Source organism: Panthera tigris, chromosome F3, assembly GCF_018350195.1.
Source record: "Panthera tigris isolate Pti1 chromosome F3, P.tigris_Pti1_mat1.1, whole genome shotgun sequence".
Lineage (NCBI taxonomy): Eukaryota > Metazoa > Chordata > Mammalia > Carnivora > Felidae > Panthera > Panthera tigris.
The window spans coordinates 67642219-67660043 of NC_056678.1; the positions used below are offsets into that span (position 1 = coordinate 67642219).

The 17825-nt window shown below is 53.3% G+C and overlaps 1 protein-coding gene across 3 annotated transcripts; it reads right to left on the reverse strand.

Moving 5' to 3' along the window:
• Positions 1–313: 313 nt before the first annotated feature.
• On the reverse strand, positions 314–13245 carry SLC25A44 (solute carrier family 25 member 44). Of its 3 annotated transcripts, XM_042976277.1 has the most exons (5): positions 13104–13245; positions 10512–10619; positions 8146–8783; positions 2607–2734; positions 314–1139 (listed from the first exon to the last, which is right to left on the reverse strand). In XM_042976277.1, the coding sequence occupies exons 3-5, from the start codon at positions 8768–8770 to the stop codon at positions 948–950; spliced, it is 945 nt and encodes a 314-aa protein (XP_042832211.1). In that variant the 5' UTR covers positions 8771–8783; positions 10512–10619; positions 13104–13245; the 3' UTR covers positions 314–947. The 3 variants fall into 3 exon arrangements, with proteins under 3 accessions (XP_042832211.1, XP_007087961.1, XP_015395659.1); XM_007087899.3 differs by lacking the exon at positions 10512–10619; XM_015540173.2 differs by lacking the exons at positions 314–1139; positions 10512–10619 and adding an exon at positions 1925–2407.
• Between the last annotated feature and the right edge of the window lie 4580 nt (positions 13246–17825).

Genomic DNA, 17825 nt, shown 5'->3' on the forward strand with positions numbered 1-17825 from the left:
GCACACGCACCCTGTCCTCACTTTCCAACCTGTTCTCTCCACCTCGCTTTGCAGGGTAGTTCTCCCAGTCCAGCCCGGACGGCCTGATCTACTCAGGACTGGGCCCGCCCCTGCAGTCGCCTGGCCGAGGGAGCCAACAGCTCGCATGTCCTGGGGCTGCTGGTTCTGAAGGAACGTGGGGTAGGTAACTGGGATTGAGGGAAAGCTACGTTTTCCACCTGAGGAAGGGGTGGGCTCTGACTGCAGGATTGGCGCTTCAGCAGGACTGACAGTACCTAGTTCACAGATGTTAAAAAAAAATACACACACAAAGTAAAGTATCGACATTTGTCCCCAACCTAATAACTCTCCGAAGAGAGGACACGTGCTCTGGAGAACCAGAGGTTTTCGCTGCTCCTGCTCCCTGTGCAGAAGTACCCGGCACCTGGCCCCCAGTGGCAGGGAAAACAGAACAGTCGGGTGGCGGCTCAGTCCCAAAGCAAAAAGAAGCAAGCCTACGAGATGAAGCAGGAGAGGGCTGACGACAGCTGCTGGAAATCCGGGCTGAGAGGCCGGGGGGAGGACCGGCAGTAGGAAACCAGCGCCCTGTACAGCTCTCGTCAGGGTCTCAGGGGCACAGATGGCGGGGGAGGCCAGGAGAAGGTTCCGCGGGGGACGGGGGAGTGGGATCGCTGGGGATGGGGGTTCCTTGGATCAGGACGGAGTACCGGGACTGAGCAGAGAGCCCAGTTTGGCAAGAAAATAAAAAATACCGGGGGCAGGGGGTCCAGGTGTGGAGCCTCTTCAGCAAGAGCAGTTCGGAGTCTCTGCCCTGTCCCAGACAGGCCACCTGGCCCCGGGCAGGGCTGTGAGTGTGGCGGGGGCACCTGGAGAGGGTGCTATCCTCCCCACGCCACCCCCGCCCCAAAGTAGTGTGGGCAACAGCAGGGTTCTCGCCCTGCCGCTGGTTACCAGTGTCTTGAGTCCACCAGCTCAGGCCGGAGGCTGAGTTTCTTGAGGCTCTCGTAGCCCACCACGATGACAATGCTGGAGGGCGTGGCTGAGATGATCCTGGCAGAGAGGCCCTTCATGAGGCCCCAGGGCCCCTCTTCTGCCATCAGCTGTCTGAAGGTCAGGATGATGGAGCTCTTGCCTTCGACCTGGAAATGCAACATGGTGGAAGGCCACGGGCCACAGTCAGGGCGGCACAGTGGTTCATGTGGGCTCTGGTACCGGTCTGCCTGGGTCGAACTCTGCTCCCCAACTTGCTAACAGGGTAGCCTCAGGTAACGTACCTCAGTTTCCTCAGATGTACGACAGTCACGAAGTAGACCTAAGCCACGCAGTTGCTCTGGGCGCCAGAACCGTAACTGTGAGCTGCTGTTCCTGTCATTAGCTAAGCTCCTGAGCTAGGGCTCCTTGCCGTGGGGGCTCCTCTCTGGCCTCAGGGAGCCCAGGGACTGAAGGCCCTGCTGGTCTGTCATTTCCATTCCCGTGTGTCAGTCCCTCTGAGTCCCCCCCCGGGTCCTCTGGGCCCACCCCCGGCCCTGTCGCCCCCACACACCCCGGGACCCGTCCTCCCTACTACACTGGAAATTGGGCTGAGGCAGAAATCTCCTCTCTTCCTTCTCAACAGTCCTGCCCCCTGCCCCGGCCCCCCACACTCTGCCACCCAGGTGCACGTTTAGACACCACCCCCTTGGACCCTCAGCCAGCGCAGGACAGATGCACTGCTTGTTGCACACCCCCGTACCGTGCGACAGTCACAGGGTGACCTCTGGCTGAGAATATTGCCCACTCATCCCCCCCCCCACCCTCCTCCACACTCCCCTCTTCCTCTCCGGTACTCTCCTCTGACCACCTCTGCTCCCCTGCCCTCCCCTGTCCACAGCCGCGTCAAGGGCTGTTCCAGCTCTGCTCTGGTCCTCACACGCGCTTGGTCTCCTCCAGCCTGGGAGCGCTCAGAACAAGGCTCAGGAGAGAATGAGAAGGGAACCTGTGCACTTTGTGGTCTGCACACCAATCAGATGTCAATTTATTCATTTTCAAAAGCGGGGGTGGAAAGGGCATTCTTTCCTACAGACAAATACACCTAGATTTGCCAGCCATCTCCATCCCAACATCCTCGGATCAGGGAAGCCGGCTTCACCCCCAACCTGTTGAGGTTCTTTTCTTTCCCTCTCCTCCTCACCACAGCCGTGACCCCACTCTCCTGCACAGCTGTCCTCTTCAGCTACCCACATCAGATGTTCAAGCCCCCGTTCTCATACAGCAGAACCTGCCATTTGTATGTTACACATCCATTCAGATTCCATTTCCTTGGATTAGGTGCTGGGGAAGCATCTTTGAGCTGAGTGGAGACAGGGACTACGAGGTCTGGACAGCACCACCAAGGGCTCCGTCTCGGTAGAGAAAAGCATCGGCTGTGCTAACGGGATGAGAGGCAGGGAGGAGCCAGTGAGGCATGGCGGGGACAGGTGCGGGGGCGTGCAAGGGGGCACACGTGGTGAGGGGAACGCTCTAGTCCGCTGCCTGGCTGGACTAGAAGGCCGTGACACAGAGAGGTCGGGGGAGCACTGGGGAGCACAGGTGACCCTTCTTACCGGGGGCAGGGAGGCCAGTCTTACCTGCACTCGGGTTCGGATGACGTCCATGGGATTGGTCAGGACAGAAGCGGTGGCCGCGGCCAGGGGCCCCGAGACGGCTTGAAAGACAATGTGCGGGCACTCCTTAGGACAGAGGTACGAGATCTGCTCTGGAAGCGAGGGAGAGACAACGGGAGAGACGTGAGGTGCCGTCCCGTCTGCCCTCACACTGCTTCTGCTCATTGGCCCAACGTGGACGGACCCTCTCCAGCATCAGCCACCTTAGATCCTGTCACTCCCATCCTCTTTTCTTTGCTTCCTTCTGAACCAAGAAAAAATGAGGACCCTCAGGCCCCTTCCGGAAGCCATGTTGGGTACATTACCCACTGTGAACAGAGGATTTTCTGGAGAAGGGGTTTCAGAACCTCTCTGCCTGCCAACTCCCCTCCTCTGATGAACAGAAATCCTTCCTGACATAACAACCTTACACGTGTGCTCTACTCCCCCCGACTCCCAGGCCAGGCAAGCACACGCCACGGGTTTTCTCACACGGGCACCCCATCGCTGGTAGGAAACATTAAAGCTGGTCTCGCCCACTGTCTCTAAGGAAGGGAGCAGGGTGACCGTGGTGGGTGAGGAGTCTTTTCACCGCGTCCCTGTCTTTCTTTTTGAATTTTGAGCCGTGAGAAGATTTTTTTAAATTGTAGTTCGTTAGCATACGGTATCGTGTTAGTTTCAGATGTACAGTACAGTGATCCGACACGTCTATACGGCACTCCGTGCTCTCACAGTAAGTGGACTCCTCATCCCCTTCACCTGTTTCCCCCGCCCACCTCCCCTCTGGTGGCCAGCAGTGTGTTCTCTGTAGTCAAGAGTCTGTTTTTTGGTTTGTCTCTTCTTTTCTTTGTGTGTCCTGTTTCTTAAATTCCACATATGAGTGAGATCAGATGCTATTTGTCTTTCTGTGACTGACCTGTTTCACTTAGCATAATACAGTCTAGATCCAACCATGTTGTTGCAAGTCACAAGTTTTTTTTTTTTTTTATGGCTGGGTCACCTTCCACCGTATGTATACGCCCATGTGAATGTTTTTAAAAATAAAAACAATCGCAGCTGAAAGAGAAGGTCGTACCCTGCAGTGAGATGTTTTCTGCAGGCTCTATTAACAAAGAAGAACTCCATTTCCAAAATGCTAATGAAGACAAGGGCATAGTGCCCAGATTCGCCCACTCCCAGCATCACTGGGAAGCTGACTGCAGTTGAATTTTTTGCTTTAGCCTCCCTAGAAGCGAGAATCAGGAGTTCACTCATTGGTTTGACCAGAGTTGACTCAGTGACTGCCGTGCACCAGCCACCTGGCTCTTGAGGATGGAATGGTGAATAAAAGAGTCTCAAATCCTGCCCTTAGGAAATGGGAACACAGGCAATACATAAATAAAAAGCAAAATCGATAGCTATATCAGAAGGTGACGTGTGCTACCTAGAGATAAAAATAAAGCAGGGAAGGGAGACAGGGAATGCCAGGTGTTGGGAGGGAAGGGGTTGCCTTTTAAACAAGGTGGTCATGGAAGCTCTCTCCCAGGAGGTGAAGTCTGAGCAAAGGCCTGAGGAAGAGTGCACGGATCTGTGGAAAGAACTTTCCAAGGAGAGGTAACATCCAATGCAAAGGACAGGGGCAGCAAGGCCCATATGAATGAGCGAGGGAAAGAACACTACGCAAGGCCTGAGAGGTAAGTCATTAGGGCCTTGAAGCCACTGTGAGGCTCTGGCTTTCATTCTGAGGGAGGCTGGGTGTAGCATGGGTCATCTCGAAGACTCCCTCTCCGTCCACTCTCTACAGTCCAGTTCCCATAGTACCTTCGAGAGTTTTTCCCTCATGCCCCTAGTTTTCGTAATCTGTGGCCACCTAAATAAAGATGAGGGGCGGTGGGATGGTGGGGGCTGGCACTGAGCATCTCTTGACGCAACGGCCCGGGGGGACTCCTGAAGCCACAACCCCGGCCCCCTCCCTCCCCGGGGTCACACGACCCGAGACAGAGCGGCCTGCCGGCACCTCCTCAGCCGTGTCCCGGCTCTCCTGAGAAGGTGGCATCTGGACGGGCGCTGCCAGCCTCCGTGGGCCTGTCGGCACTGGCCCCCAGGTCTGCCAGCCACAGCAGGATTCAGATTCCAATTGTAATCACACACACGTGCCCTTTTCCTATGACTTAGGGACAGGATGAAAAACCAAAGCCAGGCAGTGGGGGAGAAAGCCCCGTGTTTTTGCTCTGTTATTCACTCAGCAAGTGCTTCCTGGGCACCTGTTATCTGCAAAGCAGAAGATAAACCCAGGCTGACTTGGGTTAAGTCCCTCCTGGCTAAATGTCTGTGGACAGTAATATAAATGCATATTTATTTAATGCTACTGGATGCCACGCACTGTGGTGAGCACAGGACATACAACAGGGGAATGAACGGTGTCTTCATGGGACTCACAGCCTAATTAAGGAGCTGTGAGTGAGGGATAAAATGATCGCAAATGGTGACAAGCACTATGAAGGAAACAAGCTGAAAAGAACAGAAAGAGCCCTCTTTCCAACTGGGTGAAGAAGTCTGCGCAAAGGTGGCAATGTCAGCCGAGGCCTGAAGCACGAGAAGGGCAGGGGGTGGGGCGTTTCCAGGCTGAAAGAACATCATCTGCAAAAGCGGAGAGGTGAGGACAGAGCGTGGTGTATTTCAGGAACCGAGAGAAAGACAGGACGGAGCTGAGCGAGGCAAGAGAGGCCGGCAGTGAGGCTGGCCCAGCAGACGGGCCAGATCGCGTGGACTTGCACGGACCAAGAGCACGTTCCGTTTTATTCTAAGTGCCCAGACGGCAGCATGGGTTGATTTTAAGCAAAAGGGAATGACAAGAACCAATCTCCTCATTCAACTAATATTTACTAAGCACACGTGTCACAGAGCCTGGCACATGGTGCATATTCATAAATGGTAGTTTCCTCCCACTTCCAAGAAACTTCCCGATTTTATCTCAATAAAACTAGGAAGAAATGCATTTTAAAAAAGGAACCTTGGGGCACTTGAGTGGCTCCATCAGTTAAGTGTTTGACTCTTGGCTCGGGTCATGATCTCATGGTTTGTGAGATCGAGCCCTGTGTCGGGCTCTGCGCTAACAAGTGCAGAGCCTGCTTGGGATTCTCTCTCTTCCCCTCGCTCTCTCTCTACTCCTCCCCTGCTAGCTCATGCGCTCTCTCATGTGCACTCTCTCTCTCTCTTAAATAAACTTAAAAAAAAAAAAAAAAAAAAAGGAACCTTTCCACGTAGTCGAAAAAATAATAACATCAGGCAAGCAACACAGGTGCCCCCCAAAAGATTCAAGCACTGCCCCAGGGGCTGTAAGGAGGGAAAGATCACCTGTTGAAGGTTAAGGGCTACGTAGGGAGATGTGACAGGGGCAGCAAGGAGCACTTCAGGAAAGTCATGATTTCACCAGGGTAAGTGGGTCTGGAGGGCACCCAGGCAGAGGGGTGAGAAGAACAAAGCAGGGGTGAGGGAGACGGTGCACAGTGGAGGCAGTGTGGGTTATCTGGCTGCAGCAGACTGCACGAGGGGAGGCTTCGCTGTGAAGGGAGGCTGAAGAGACAGGGTTGTACTCAGTGAGCAGTGGAGCCCCAGAGCATCACAACCAGGGAGTAAATCGTGAATGTTCGGAGCGTGTGATAGGTGGGAAGGGAGAGCAGCTAGAGGGCTGGTGCAGCACCCAGCAGAGTGAAAACTGAGGCATGGTTTCCAGGAAAGGCAGGAGGAATGGAGAGAGAGTAGGAAAGACATTCTGGGGTCACCAGGATGAGATGTGGGGACAAGGAAGAGGGGATGGCAAGCACAGTCCCTAGGGCTTTGGTCTCAGTACTGTGGAGAATGATGAGGCCACTAAGGGAAGGAAGAGGGTCAGAAGGGAAAGCCAGCTTGGGATGAAAAACAGTTAACTATGTAACATCTCAGACGGAAATGCACGCATCCAAGTCCAGAGGGTCCGACAGTCAGAGTGTCTGTCCAGAACTCTGAAAGTTAGTCTGGGGATGGAAAGAGATTTTCTGACATGTTAGAAAAGTACAACTCAATTATAAATAAAATCAAGTGAGGAGAGAAGGGTGAAGACAGATGCTAGAGAAAATGCTCACGTTTCCTAGAGGTTTGTGGGGGTTTTTTGTTGTTGTTTTTAAGTATTGATTTATTTTGAGAGAGACAGAGAGAGAGAGAGAGAGAGAGAGAGAGAGAGAGAGAGACGGACAATCCCAAGCAGGCTCCATGTTCGGCACAGAGTCCAATGCGAGGCTCAATCTCACAACCATGAGATCATGACCTGAGCCAAAATCAAGAGTCAGACGCTTAACTGACTGAGCCACCTAGGTACCCAGAGTTGTTGTTTTTTCTTTTTTCTTTTTTTTAACATTAAGATGACCAGGATCCACTCCCAAAGAATCTGATGCAGAATCAGGGGTGAAATCCAGGTATGTGAACTTTACCAAATACTCTAGAAAGACTGTGTTAAACAGAAGAGAGAAACAGAACTAGCAATAAACAAGGTGCAATCAGGAAAGTAGTGGCATAGGGACAGAATGATTTTTTTTTAATGTTTTTTTTTTTATTTTTTTAATACTTATTTATTTTTGAGAGACAGAACGTGAGCAGGGGAAGGGCAGACACAGAATCCGAAGCATGCTCCAGGCTCTGAGCTGTTAGTACAGAGCCTGACGTAGGGCTCGAACCCACGAACCGTGACATCATGACCTGAGCCGAAGTCGGACACCCAACCGACTGAGCCACCCAGGCGCCCCAGGACAGAATGATTATAGGGGAGGAAGTCATTATGAAATCTGGTTAGAAAGGTCCCAAATGGGTTGGATAGAATGTCCATTGCCAGCAGCAGGGATCAGGGAGGTTACAAGCACAGACTGTCCTCATGGGAGTTTGGTGGCCACCTAAAGCTGTGGGTGTCGAGGGTGGCAGGCACACTCAGGTCCTGCTCTGGGCAGTGTGGTCTGACCTTTCAGAAGGAAATCTGGTATTATGTTTATTGAGGGCCTCAAAAATGTCAACCTTGGGCCCAGTAATCCGTTCGGGGAAATACTCAAAAAGAAGTAAAATGTCTTATGAACAAAAATACATCACAGGAGTGGAGAGGTTCAAAGCCCTACACCATCTTGAACTTAACAATGCTGAGGAAAGGCATGCAAGTCAAATGCTCATCTGAAACCTGAAATTTCATGTTCAGATCCCAAGCATCCCATGAGTCTTGTGCTTCCTCGTCTTCCACTTCTCTGCCAATATTCCACTAACCCTTGTTGACTCTGATGCGCCCAGAATGTACTTTATGTCCTACAGTCATCGACTTTACTTGTGTGATTCCCCCACGATGATGTAAGCTCCCGGAAGGAAGAACCAGGTATTAGGATCCGCGAACCCTCCCGGAGTCAAACGTTTGCTGGATGAACAGCCCACTCTCCCATTAAATCCTCCACCGCAGCAAGCGCAAAACCTCAGCAGCTCAGCCCCGTCAGCAGGCCCACCCTCTGCGCCGACTCTCCTGGGCCCCACTTACCTGCATAGAAGTGATAGAAGGGCCACCAGACGGCGCTATTTGGGATGTAGGTAAGCAGTGAAGCCACGTAGCCTCGGTAGAAGCCTCGAAGCCCATCAGCCCGCAAGATCTGTCTGATGATGTCCTTGGTCTGGCCGAAGGCAACCACCCCTCGTCCCTCCGGGCTCCCTCGCACTTGGAAGCGGCCCATTCTCTCGCCCTTGCGCTGCATCATCAGGTGCTGGGACACCACATCAACGGGCACCGTGATGCTCTGGGCCACCAGGGAGGCCGAGCCACCGGCCACCAGCGATTTGACCGTGTTGCTCTGGCTGTAGTCGGCGACAAACTTCCGGGTGAGCTCGTACGTGGTGACATAGCACTGGCCAGAGATGAGGGTGAAGGTGTTGACCAGGAACCCCCGGTAGAGGCCAGTCACGCCATCTGCTCGCAGGATCTTGATGAAGGCGTCAAAAGTCCCGTGGTAGAGGCTCTTGCCTTTCTGAACCTGCAGCCGGGTGCGGATGAGGGTAAAGGGGTAGACGCTGACACGGATCATCATCGTCATTGCCACACCAAACACGTAGAACTTCTTCTTGTCCAGGTGTTCCCATTCGATGATCTGGATGTTGCGTTTGTCCTCCATGGTGCCTGAAGACCTGGAGATGTGAGCGGGTGGGTAGATGCGGGAAAGGAGGCCAGAACCTCGCACTCGGTCCTCCTGGCCGGGCTCTGACCACCCTCCCCCCCAGTTTCATCTCCTGGGGTACTCACGTCCCCAGAGCTTAGATTCCACCCAGTCTAGCTTGGCCAACTCTCGCCTGAGTCTTCCTTCACGGATCAGGGTGCTGCCCCTTCTCTCTCCTTTATCAGCCCTGTCCTCACTTCAGTGACTCCCTAGGCTCCCTGCCCTGGGCTCATCAAACGGCCCATTCCGGTCTCTGCCTCTGCCTGGGCCCCGGTGTCATGGTCCGTTCTCCTCCTTCTCTGCGCACCCAGGCAGAGCTCAGGATGCTGAGGACAAACCACCTGGCCAGATGCAAGGCCTTCAAGTGGGCTAAGGGGACGTCACTGAGTGACACAGCAGGTTCCCAGTGATGAAGGGAAGTGCTCCATTTCAGGTGAGGAGGCAAGGCCTTGACCTTTCACCCTCAGCAGGGTGCCTCTTTTGTCACCATTACTAGCTGCCTCGCCTTAATCTCTGGTCCCCAACACCCCCCCCCCATCCTGACCCCACACGCACTACCCTTACATTGCTTCCAGTCCACATTAGAAGAAAGTGTGGCACCCCCCCACCTCTCCCCTCCCTCCGATGAAAGGAGTTAGAAAGTTAGGAACAAGCCAAAGGTCGGAGTCCTCTTTGGTTATTAGATAACTCACTCTAGAGAAAGAAAAAAACCAGCAGAGAGCTGAGTAGTTTCCCTGAAGAGCCTTGAGAACGACACGGTAGAGAACGTGTCTGCCCCTTTCACCCCCAAGCATATAAATAATAACCTCCGTCCTGTATAATGAGGGGACATTTCAAAGTGACAGGGAAGATACAGATTCTGCCTTCGAGAAACTCACAGTCTATTCGAGATGACACGGTATCCCTCCGGGAATGAATGTAAGATACAGAAAGAAACCAGGGCAAATCACTGCACATGTGGCTCTCATGTCAAGTGTATCCTTCGCCTGAGTTTCCAAATAAAAGTAATACTAATAATCGTATAAAATTAGGAGCCTCCAACTCAAGAACTGTCAAATAAGAGGCCATGATATATTGGACATATTCTTCGTGACAATGCAATGTGTTCCTGCGTAAGAAACTGGACATTTTCAGCCAGAGGGGAAACTGGGAAGTGAAACTGGTAGTGAACAGTCAGGCCGCCCAGGCTTTGAGAGAAATCCCTACAGGCTGGGAACGGAGGTGGCCACCTCAAAGGGACAAGTCTAGAAGCTGAAGTGCTCCCGCAGCCAGTGCCTTGGCAAACCTCATGTCAAGTGTCTAAACAGAAGCCATCCTAAACCACCTTCTGCAACCCAAGGTCCCAGCCTAAGGAGTCTCCCGCCTTCCCATGGAAGTCAGCGGAGAAGCAAGGTTGGCTCTCTGGAATGCACCGAGCTGGACAGTGTGAATGGCGTCACCTTCACTATGTACAGGCTACCTGCGGAGCAAGCTGGCCATGCGTGGGCTGCTGAACAAGCGAGAGGATCCCCTGGAGGACAGAGGTATTTGAATGGAGGCCGAGCAGGTAGACAATGAAACAGGAGAACGATGGCTTAGAACAATGAGGTTGCCAGAATGGAGAGTCTAGGCTGTGGGAAATGAGTGAAAGAACACTACCGTGTCACCTGCTGGGGACAAAAGTGGCCCTTCCTCCCCAGCCTCAGACTGGGACACCCACCAAGTCCAGCAGGGCAGTCTTCTCCTTTGAGGCCTTCAGGAGAAGGTGGTCACCGTCTGCCTTGCCCAGAGTGTGATCCAGGGTCCCAAGGTCATGTTTCCCAAATCACTGAGCAATGAGGAGAGAGAGAGAGAGACTCTAGGATTTACCGAATACCTATCACCTCATATAATCCGTACAACTTAGCCTGTGCACAGTTAGACACTTCGGCTAAATGAGAAAACAGAGCATCAGATAAGTTAAAAGGAACAGGTCCAAGGTCACCCAGCTGGTCAGCAGTGAGGGCAGTGATGAGCCAAGATCTTCTACCTACACTACCACGCCTTCTACCCCACGGGAACTGAGGCTCCAGCACAAATCACACTGCTCAGTCTAAAGCCAAGTCACCCCTACCTGTGCGAGGCGGAATTAATGCCCTCATGACTGCCAGTCACCCAAGGGTTCAGCATAAGCTCCTGGCCCTGCAGATGACCAGGGCTTTCTCTCAGCTCTGTTCCAGAGAAACCAAGATCTGCCCATGTTTTCCCAGCGTGCCGGTGGAGAGAGCTGAGTGGCCAGTGGGCACATTGCTGTCACAGGACAAACACGGCCGGGCTCAAGCAGGAGGGCCTCCTGCCGGGCTTGTGCAAGCTGTGTGCTAAGCCGGGCGGAAAGGAGGAGCAGCGAAGGATTCTGTTCCAGGACCTGGTTTTGTGGGCACCTTCTCAACTCGTCAAGCTGAATCACAAAGTACCGGTACCTCCCGCCGAGAAACCCTAAGGCAGGACCCGTGCCCCATTTCTGCTTTCCTCCGTCTCTTACATGAGCCAGTTGATTTTAAATTCCCAAAAGGAAGGAGGACTCTCCCCTCCGAGGCCAAAGCAGATAACTCCTACCATCGCCGTGGTGACAGGAGGAGCCACTAAGGGTCATGCCTCAGAGGAATAAGCCTCTAAGCTGAAGGGGAGAGGGCACCGCACTCACTCCCTCGACCCCTTCCAAAGGTGGGGCTGTTCCGCAAAGGTGGGATCTCAACCTGCTCTTTGTTACGTAACTTCCAAACCTCCTGCTGAAATATCAAAACCAGTTCTTCTTGTTTTGCCCTCCGGAAAATCCTCTTTACAGACTCCTGCACGCCTTCCAGCCTTCCCCTCTCCCAACTCAATCCGCCCCGGTTCTTTATGGCCCTTTCCTGGCTATTTGTGCACACAGCTCCAATTCTGAATTTCCTCCCACCTTTCAGCCCTGCTCAGATAACCCAGAGCACCCTGGAATCATCACATGAGATGTCAGAGGCAGAGCCACCAGCGCAAAGGGACAAACTGGTGGTCTCGGTACACCTCCCTTCCTTCCACTTCCGCTCTTCCTGAACCAGAAACATCACGCCAGACTATTCACTAGGTTCGGACAGAAGATTCTGGTTAGAGACAAGGCAGTGTCACCTGGAAGGCCAGGTCACGAGGTGGAAAGAACACTAGCACTCAGGAGATCCAGGTTTGAGTTCTACTTCCGTCACTTACTGGTAGGGTTGGAACCAAGTCGCTTCATTGAAACTCGGTTTCCTCATCGGCGAGAGGGGGCTCGTGAAGCCTGCCACGGCTATAGAAAAGTGTGGCGCAACTCATGTGAGGTAATAAGTGTGAAAGCATTTTGTAACAGCAAAGCATTTCTATCATTGCAGAAAGCCCTAGTAGACAATGCTGCACAGACCACATGCACACAGACCACAGCATGGACATTACCTGGGAGCTTGTTAGAAATACAGAATATCAGGATGCATGCTTAGACCTTTTGAGTAAGAGCCAACATTTTAACAAGTTCTCTGGGTGACCGGTGTGTGTCAGCGGTTGGACAACAGTGCTTTACATATAAAGGGCCGTCAGTATTACAACAACGATAAAAACGACTCTAAGGGTCCAGGACCATGATGGCTCCATCCTGACTCGTCACCAGAACTGGGCCCAATGATGACTAGCGGACGCATTCAGATCTTTTCCGCCAACCACCCCACCAAAGCAAAAATCCCGGACACCACACCCGTGCGGTTGGGTCTCGGATTCTCAGCTGGAAACAGGATCTTTGCTTCCCCCTTCTGTTCGTCTGCTCTCCCTCTGCATGTGCATCAGATTCCGCTTCCCGGGAGCGACCCGCGACGTGAAAGCGAATATATATACATCCTGGCCCACGTGTCCTAATGAATATGCCTGTCCCTAGGGGAGGTCCCTGGCGTTGCCTCCGACCCCTCCTTTGAGGGAATCTCCTCCCTCGGTCGCCGTGAGTTCCCACCCAGCCCTCCTTTGGTCTTCCACCCACGTGACCCCTCATCCTAGACACCACATGACACCCCTTTATGCAGCCTCTGTCCTGCTCCCCGCACAGCCACCCTCGGCTGGGTCTTCAGACGTGGCCCCCGCCACGCCTCTCGCCCCGCTTCTGTCGCTGGCGGCGAGCCTCACGCCCCTCCGACTGGAAGAGATGCTTCGCTGGAGTCGCCCTGCACCTCCAGAGCTGCGTGGCGGGCTCCCGTGGACCTGCAGGCAGCCCTGCCTCCCTGACAGGTCCAGGTCCTCGGAGACCTTAGTCGCCAGGCACCCCACGCCGGTGCTTTCTTACCTTCTCCGATCACGGCGGTTCCGCCGCGTCCGAGGCGAACTCCAAGCCCGGACCTCTAGGCCACAGCTCCCACTCTAGCCTCCATGCCCGGCGACCGCCGGCCTCCGCTCGCATCTTCCCCCATCTCGACCCGGCTCCTGGTACTGCCGGAACCGGAAATTGGGACACTGTCATGCCCGCCCCCTGGCGGGGATGCCCTGTGAGGCAACTCCACCAATGGAGTACTGAGCCTTGAGCCTCTGCCCCCGCCCCCGAAGAGTGGATGGGCGGGTCCTGTGGCCATGTTGATTTCGGGCAGAAGCCACGCCTCCACTGGCTTCGTTCTGCCCTCAGCTCTACGGCGCGTGCGTGTCCTTTCCCTTCGCCGAAACCGAGTCGCCGGGGGCTTCTGGGAGATACTGATGAAAGTGGGTCACCTTGTGTTTTGGGTCTGTTGGATATCTTAAATTCAATGTAATCTGTAATTTTTGCGTAACTTTTCTCATCTGTAAGGCCAAAATAGTAGAGGCCAGTGTGCAGGAGGAAGGACTCAAATGGGTTAGAATAACCCATTTTGAGGTTTAAGGACTCAAAACATTGCAGGGATGGGGGACATCCTGGAGGTGCAGTAAATGACATTAGGGTCTCTTCTGGCTCTGACATTATTTGCCCATACTTGGATTTAAAAGGAGAAGAGGGCACCCGGTTGGCTTAGTGTTGAGTGTCTGGCTGTGGCTCAGGTCATGGTCTTGGGGTTCCTGAGGTCCAGCCCCGCATAGGGCACTTAGCTGTCAGCGCAGAGCCTGCTTTGGATCCTCTTTCTCTGCACCTCCCCGGATCGTGCTCTCTCCAGGAAAAAAAAAAAAAAAATTTTTTTTAAATAAAAGGAGATGAGGGACTGGGGGGCCAGAGTGGAGAATCAGTTCACTTCAAGAGATATTTCTACAAGTCAGCAACAAAGACCAACAACCCAATTTAAAAATAAATAGAAAGCAGGCCGCCTGGGTGGCTCAGTCGGTTAAGTGACCGACTTCGGCTCAGGTTATGATCTCACAGTTTTTGAGTTCCAGCCCGCGTTGGCCTCTGTGCTGACAGCTTGGAGCCTGCTTCAGATTCTGTCTCTCTCTCTCTGCTCCTCCCCAACTCGCTTGCTCTCTGTCTCTCTCTCAAAAGTAAATATTAAAAATATTTTTTAAAAAATAGACAAAGGGGGGCGCCTGGGTGGCGCAGTCGGTTAAGCGTCCGACTTCAGCCAGGTCACGATCTCGCGGTCCGTGAGTTCGAGCCCCGCGTCAGGCTCTGGGCTGATGGCTCGGAGCCTGGAGCCTGTTTCCGCTTCTGTGTCTCCCTCTCTCTCTGCCCCTCCCCCGTTCATGCTCTGTCTCTCTCTGTCCCAAAAATAAATAAAAAAACGTTGGAAAAAAAATTAAAAAAAAAATAGACAAAGGGCTTGAATAGACATTCTCTTCCTTACCTCGGTTCATTAATAAGTATATTCTTCCATTTGCCCAGACCAAAATCTGGGGGCCATCGCTGAATGTTCTCTTTTTCTCACTCATCACATGCACTCTATCATCAGACACCACTGGTTTTATCTTAAAAATATACCCCGGGGGACCTGGATGACTCAGTCCCTTAAGCGACTGACTCTTGGTTTTCGCTCAGGTCATGATCTCACATTTGTGAGATGGAACCCCACATCGGACTGTGTGCTGACAGCACGGAGCCTGCTTGGGATCTTCTCTCTCTCTCTTTCTCTCTCTCTCAAAATAAACTTAAAAAAATAAACTTTAAATAAATATATATATATATATATATATATATATATATATATATATATATTCAAAGGCATTTATGATGCCTTTGAATTCTAAGTCAGATCATTTTCCCTCCCCTTTTTGAAACACTCCGGTGGTTCCCCATTTATTCAGAATAAAAACCAACATCTACGTGGCAATGGCCTACAGGGTCCTACAATCTCTCTCATACCCACCCCCAGTATCTTTCTCCTTTCATCTACCTCTATCACTCCTGCCTCAGGACCTTTGCATGGGCTTCTGCTTAAGTCTGGAGGCATTTCCTCTGCCATCCACATAGCCCATGCTTTCATTTACTTCATGTTCCATTGTTCAAACTCTGCCCTATCAGTGAGACCTACTCTGAATCTCCTATTTAAAATTGTACAGGGACGCCTGGGTGGCGCAGTCAGTTAAGCATGCAACTTGGCTCAGGTCATGTTATGGTTTGCGGGTTTGAGCGGGTGATGTGCTGACAGCTCAGAGTCTGGAGCCTGCTTCAGACTCTGTGTCTCCCTCTTTCTCTGCCCCTCCCCCGCTAGCGCTCTGTCTCTTAAAATAATAATAATAAACATTAAAAAATTTTAAGTTGTACACACCCCTTCCACTCAAGCTTCTTTCTGCCACTCGATTCTTTCCTTCATAGCACATCACCATCTAATGTCGGTACCTATTTGACTTATTTCTCTATTATTATCTGTCTCCCACACTAGAGTGTATGTATGCTCTATGATCACAGGACGTGTGTGTTCTGTTCAGTAGTGTGCCCTCGGCACCTGACAGCGCCTGTCACATAAAAAGTGCTCAGTAAATATTTGAGTGAATGAATGACTGGATTTCAGCACTGAGAGTGCTCACCATATGCCAGGCACACAGACACCCGGCGGAGCAGCAGGTAGTACAAGAAGGGATTGCAGGGGCGCCTGGGTGGCTCAGTCGGTTAAGCGGCCGACTTCAGCTCAGGTCATGATCTCGCGGTCTGTGGGTTCGAGCCCCGCGTCGGGCTCTGTGCTGACAGCTCAGAGCCTGGAGCCTGTTTCGGATTCTGTGTCTCCCTCTCTCTCTGACCCTCCCCCGTTCATGCTCTGTCTCTCTCTGTCTCAAAAATAAACGTTAAAAAATAAAAATAAAAATAAATAAAAAAAAAAAAGAAGGGATTGCAGTGAAGGGGGGCGGGGGCACTAATTCTGCATGGTAGGTTAGAGAAGAATCTGGAAGGGATGATGTTCTAGGTGGGAGAAGAACCTCACTGTTCGTTCCTTGAGGCAGGATGTCTGTTCATCTCTGTGTTACCAAGACGTGGAATAATGCCAGGCACTCGGGAAAGGTTTCCACAAAACTGCGCAGAGGTGCTCAGAAGCTGTAAGTAGCACCAGGGCATGTTCGGAGAAGCTGGAGGGAAGGCGCGCTGTTCCGAGGTTTTCGTTTCTTTATTCTGGATCTAGCGAAAAGCCATCTCAAGTGTTAGGAAGAATTTTTTTTTTCTTTTAAGTAAGCTTCTCTTGACCCTGACCAGAGAATGGAGCCCGGAGGAGAGCGGCAGAAAGGTGGAAGAGACTGGTGCGGGGTCGGCTCTGGTTGTCTCGGTGAAGTGGTCGGGACCCGGTGAGACTGCAGAGGTGCCGAGGAGTTCGAGGGCGAGCGAGGTGGGGGGGGGGGGCTGGAGACCCACCCAGTGGTGTGGAGGGGTGGCAGAGAGGAAGCGTAGGGTGAGTTCCAAGCCTCCCCTCATAGGGGGACATTGGAGGGGAGCAGGTCTGGAGGGGTTGACAAACTGGACCTGGGAGATGGTGCGTTAGAGACGCCTGGGGTTTGTCTAGTTACAGGTAAGCAGTAGCTAGAGGGGCGGGCAATGCCCTGTCCCCCACGATACCTCTTCCCGGTGGCCGTCCCTGTTGCTGCGTAGTGAGCCCTGTGAGGACAGGAAGCAGACCTGACTCCTGTGTCTCCCGCCGTCTAGGCCAAGTTCTGAGCCATAGCAGGTGCCGAGTGCACGTTCGCCAGATGGATGGGCGGATGCACGTCCTTGGTTAAGAGGCAGGAGTGGAAGCAGCAGGCCTGGAGACCTCAGAGGGAGGGAACCCCTGTCCAAGGGAACCCCTCGGAGAACCCCTGTCCCTGTCCGAGGGAACCCTCAGAGGGAGAGAACAGAGCTCGTGGGAACGAGATGCAGAGGCAGACGGGGAGGCAGGTGAGCACGAGCGCACCGCAGCCGGAGACCAAAGGACAGGTGTTGCAGGAAGGAATTGTCGCCGAAGTCTGCAGAGAGGTCACATCGGGTGAGACTGACCAAGCCTTGCTCTCACAAACGGTAAGCACCCCCGAGGCCTCGGTCGCTCGAGCATAGCGCCCCACACTGCAGGCTGTGGACCTTCTTTCTGACAGGTGAGGAGCTGGGGGGGCGGGGGGGGGCAGACAGGGGAGGCTTCTGGACTCACAGCAGGTGCCGTCCCGGAGGCGTGTCCTGCCCGAGGGCCCACAGCCCCGGGGCCTCCAGGCCAGCAGGGGAGCCGCGGGAGAAGACTTGCGGGTCCTTGGAAGAGTGGAAGCCAGGCCCGGGGTAAAAGTGCCCTGGGCGGCGGAGGAAGAGGAGTCCGGAGGGGAGAGAGAAACCCCTAGAGAAGCCACGTAAGGCCAGCAACGAAGACACGGCAGGCGGGATCTAGAGGGGACCCTTGTGCATCGAGTTCACAACAGCCAAGAGGTGCAGCCAACCGGGCGTCCGCCCACAGATGAGCAGGTGAGGACATCGAGGCCAGCGCCCCAGGCGGAGCACGCGTCAGCCCCCAGAGAGGAGGGAACGCATCCTGGGCCTGGGCTACGCCACGGTGACCCTGGAGGATACTATGGTGAGTGGAAAAAGCCAGTCGCGGAAGGCCAGACGCTGTACAATTCCCCCTGAAGCCCCTGAAGTGGTCAGACTCGTAGCGAGTGGAACAGTGGCTGC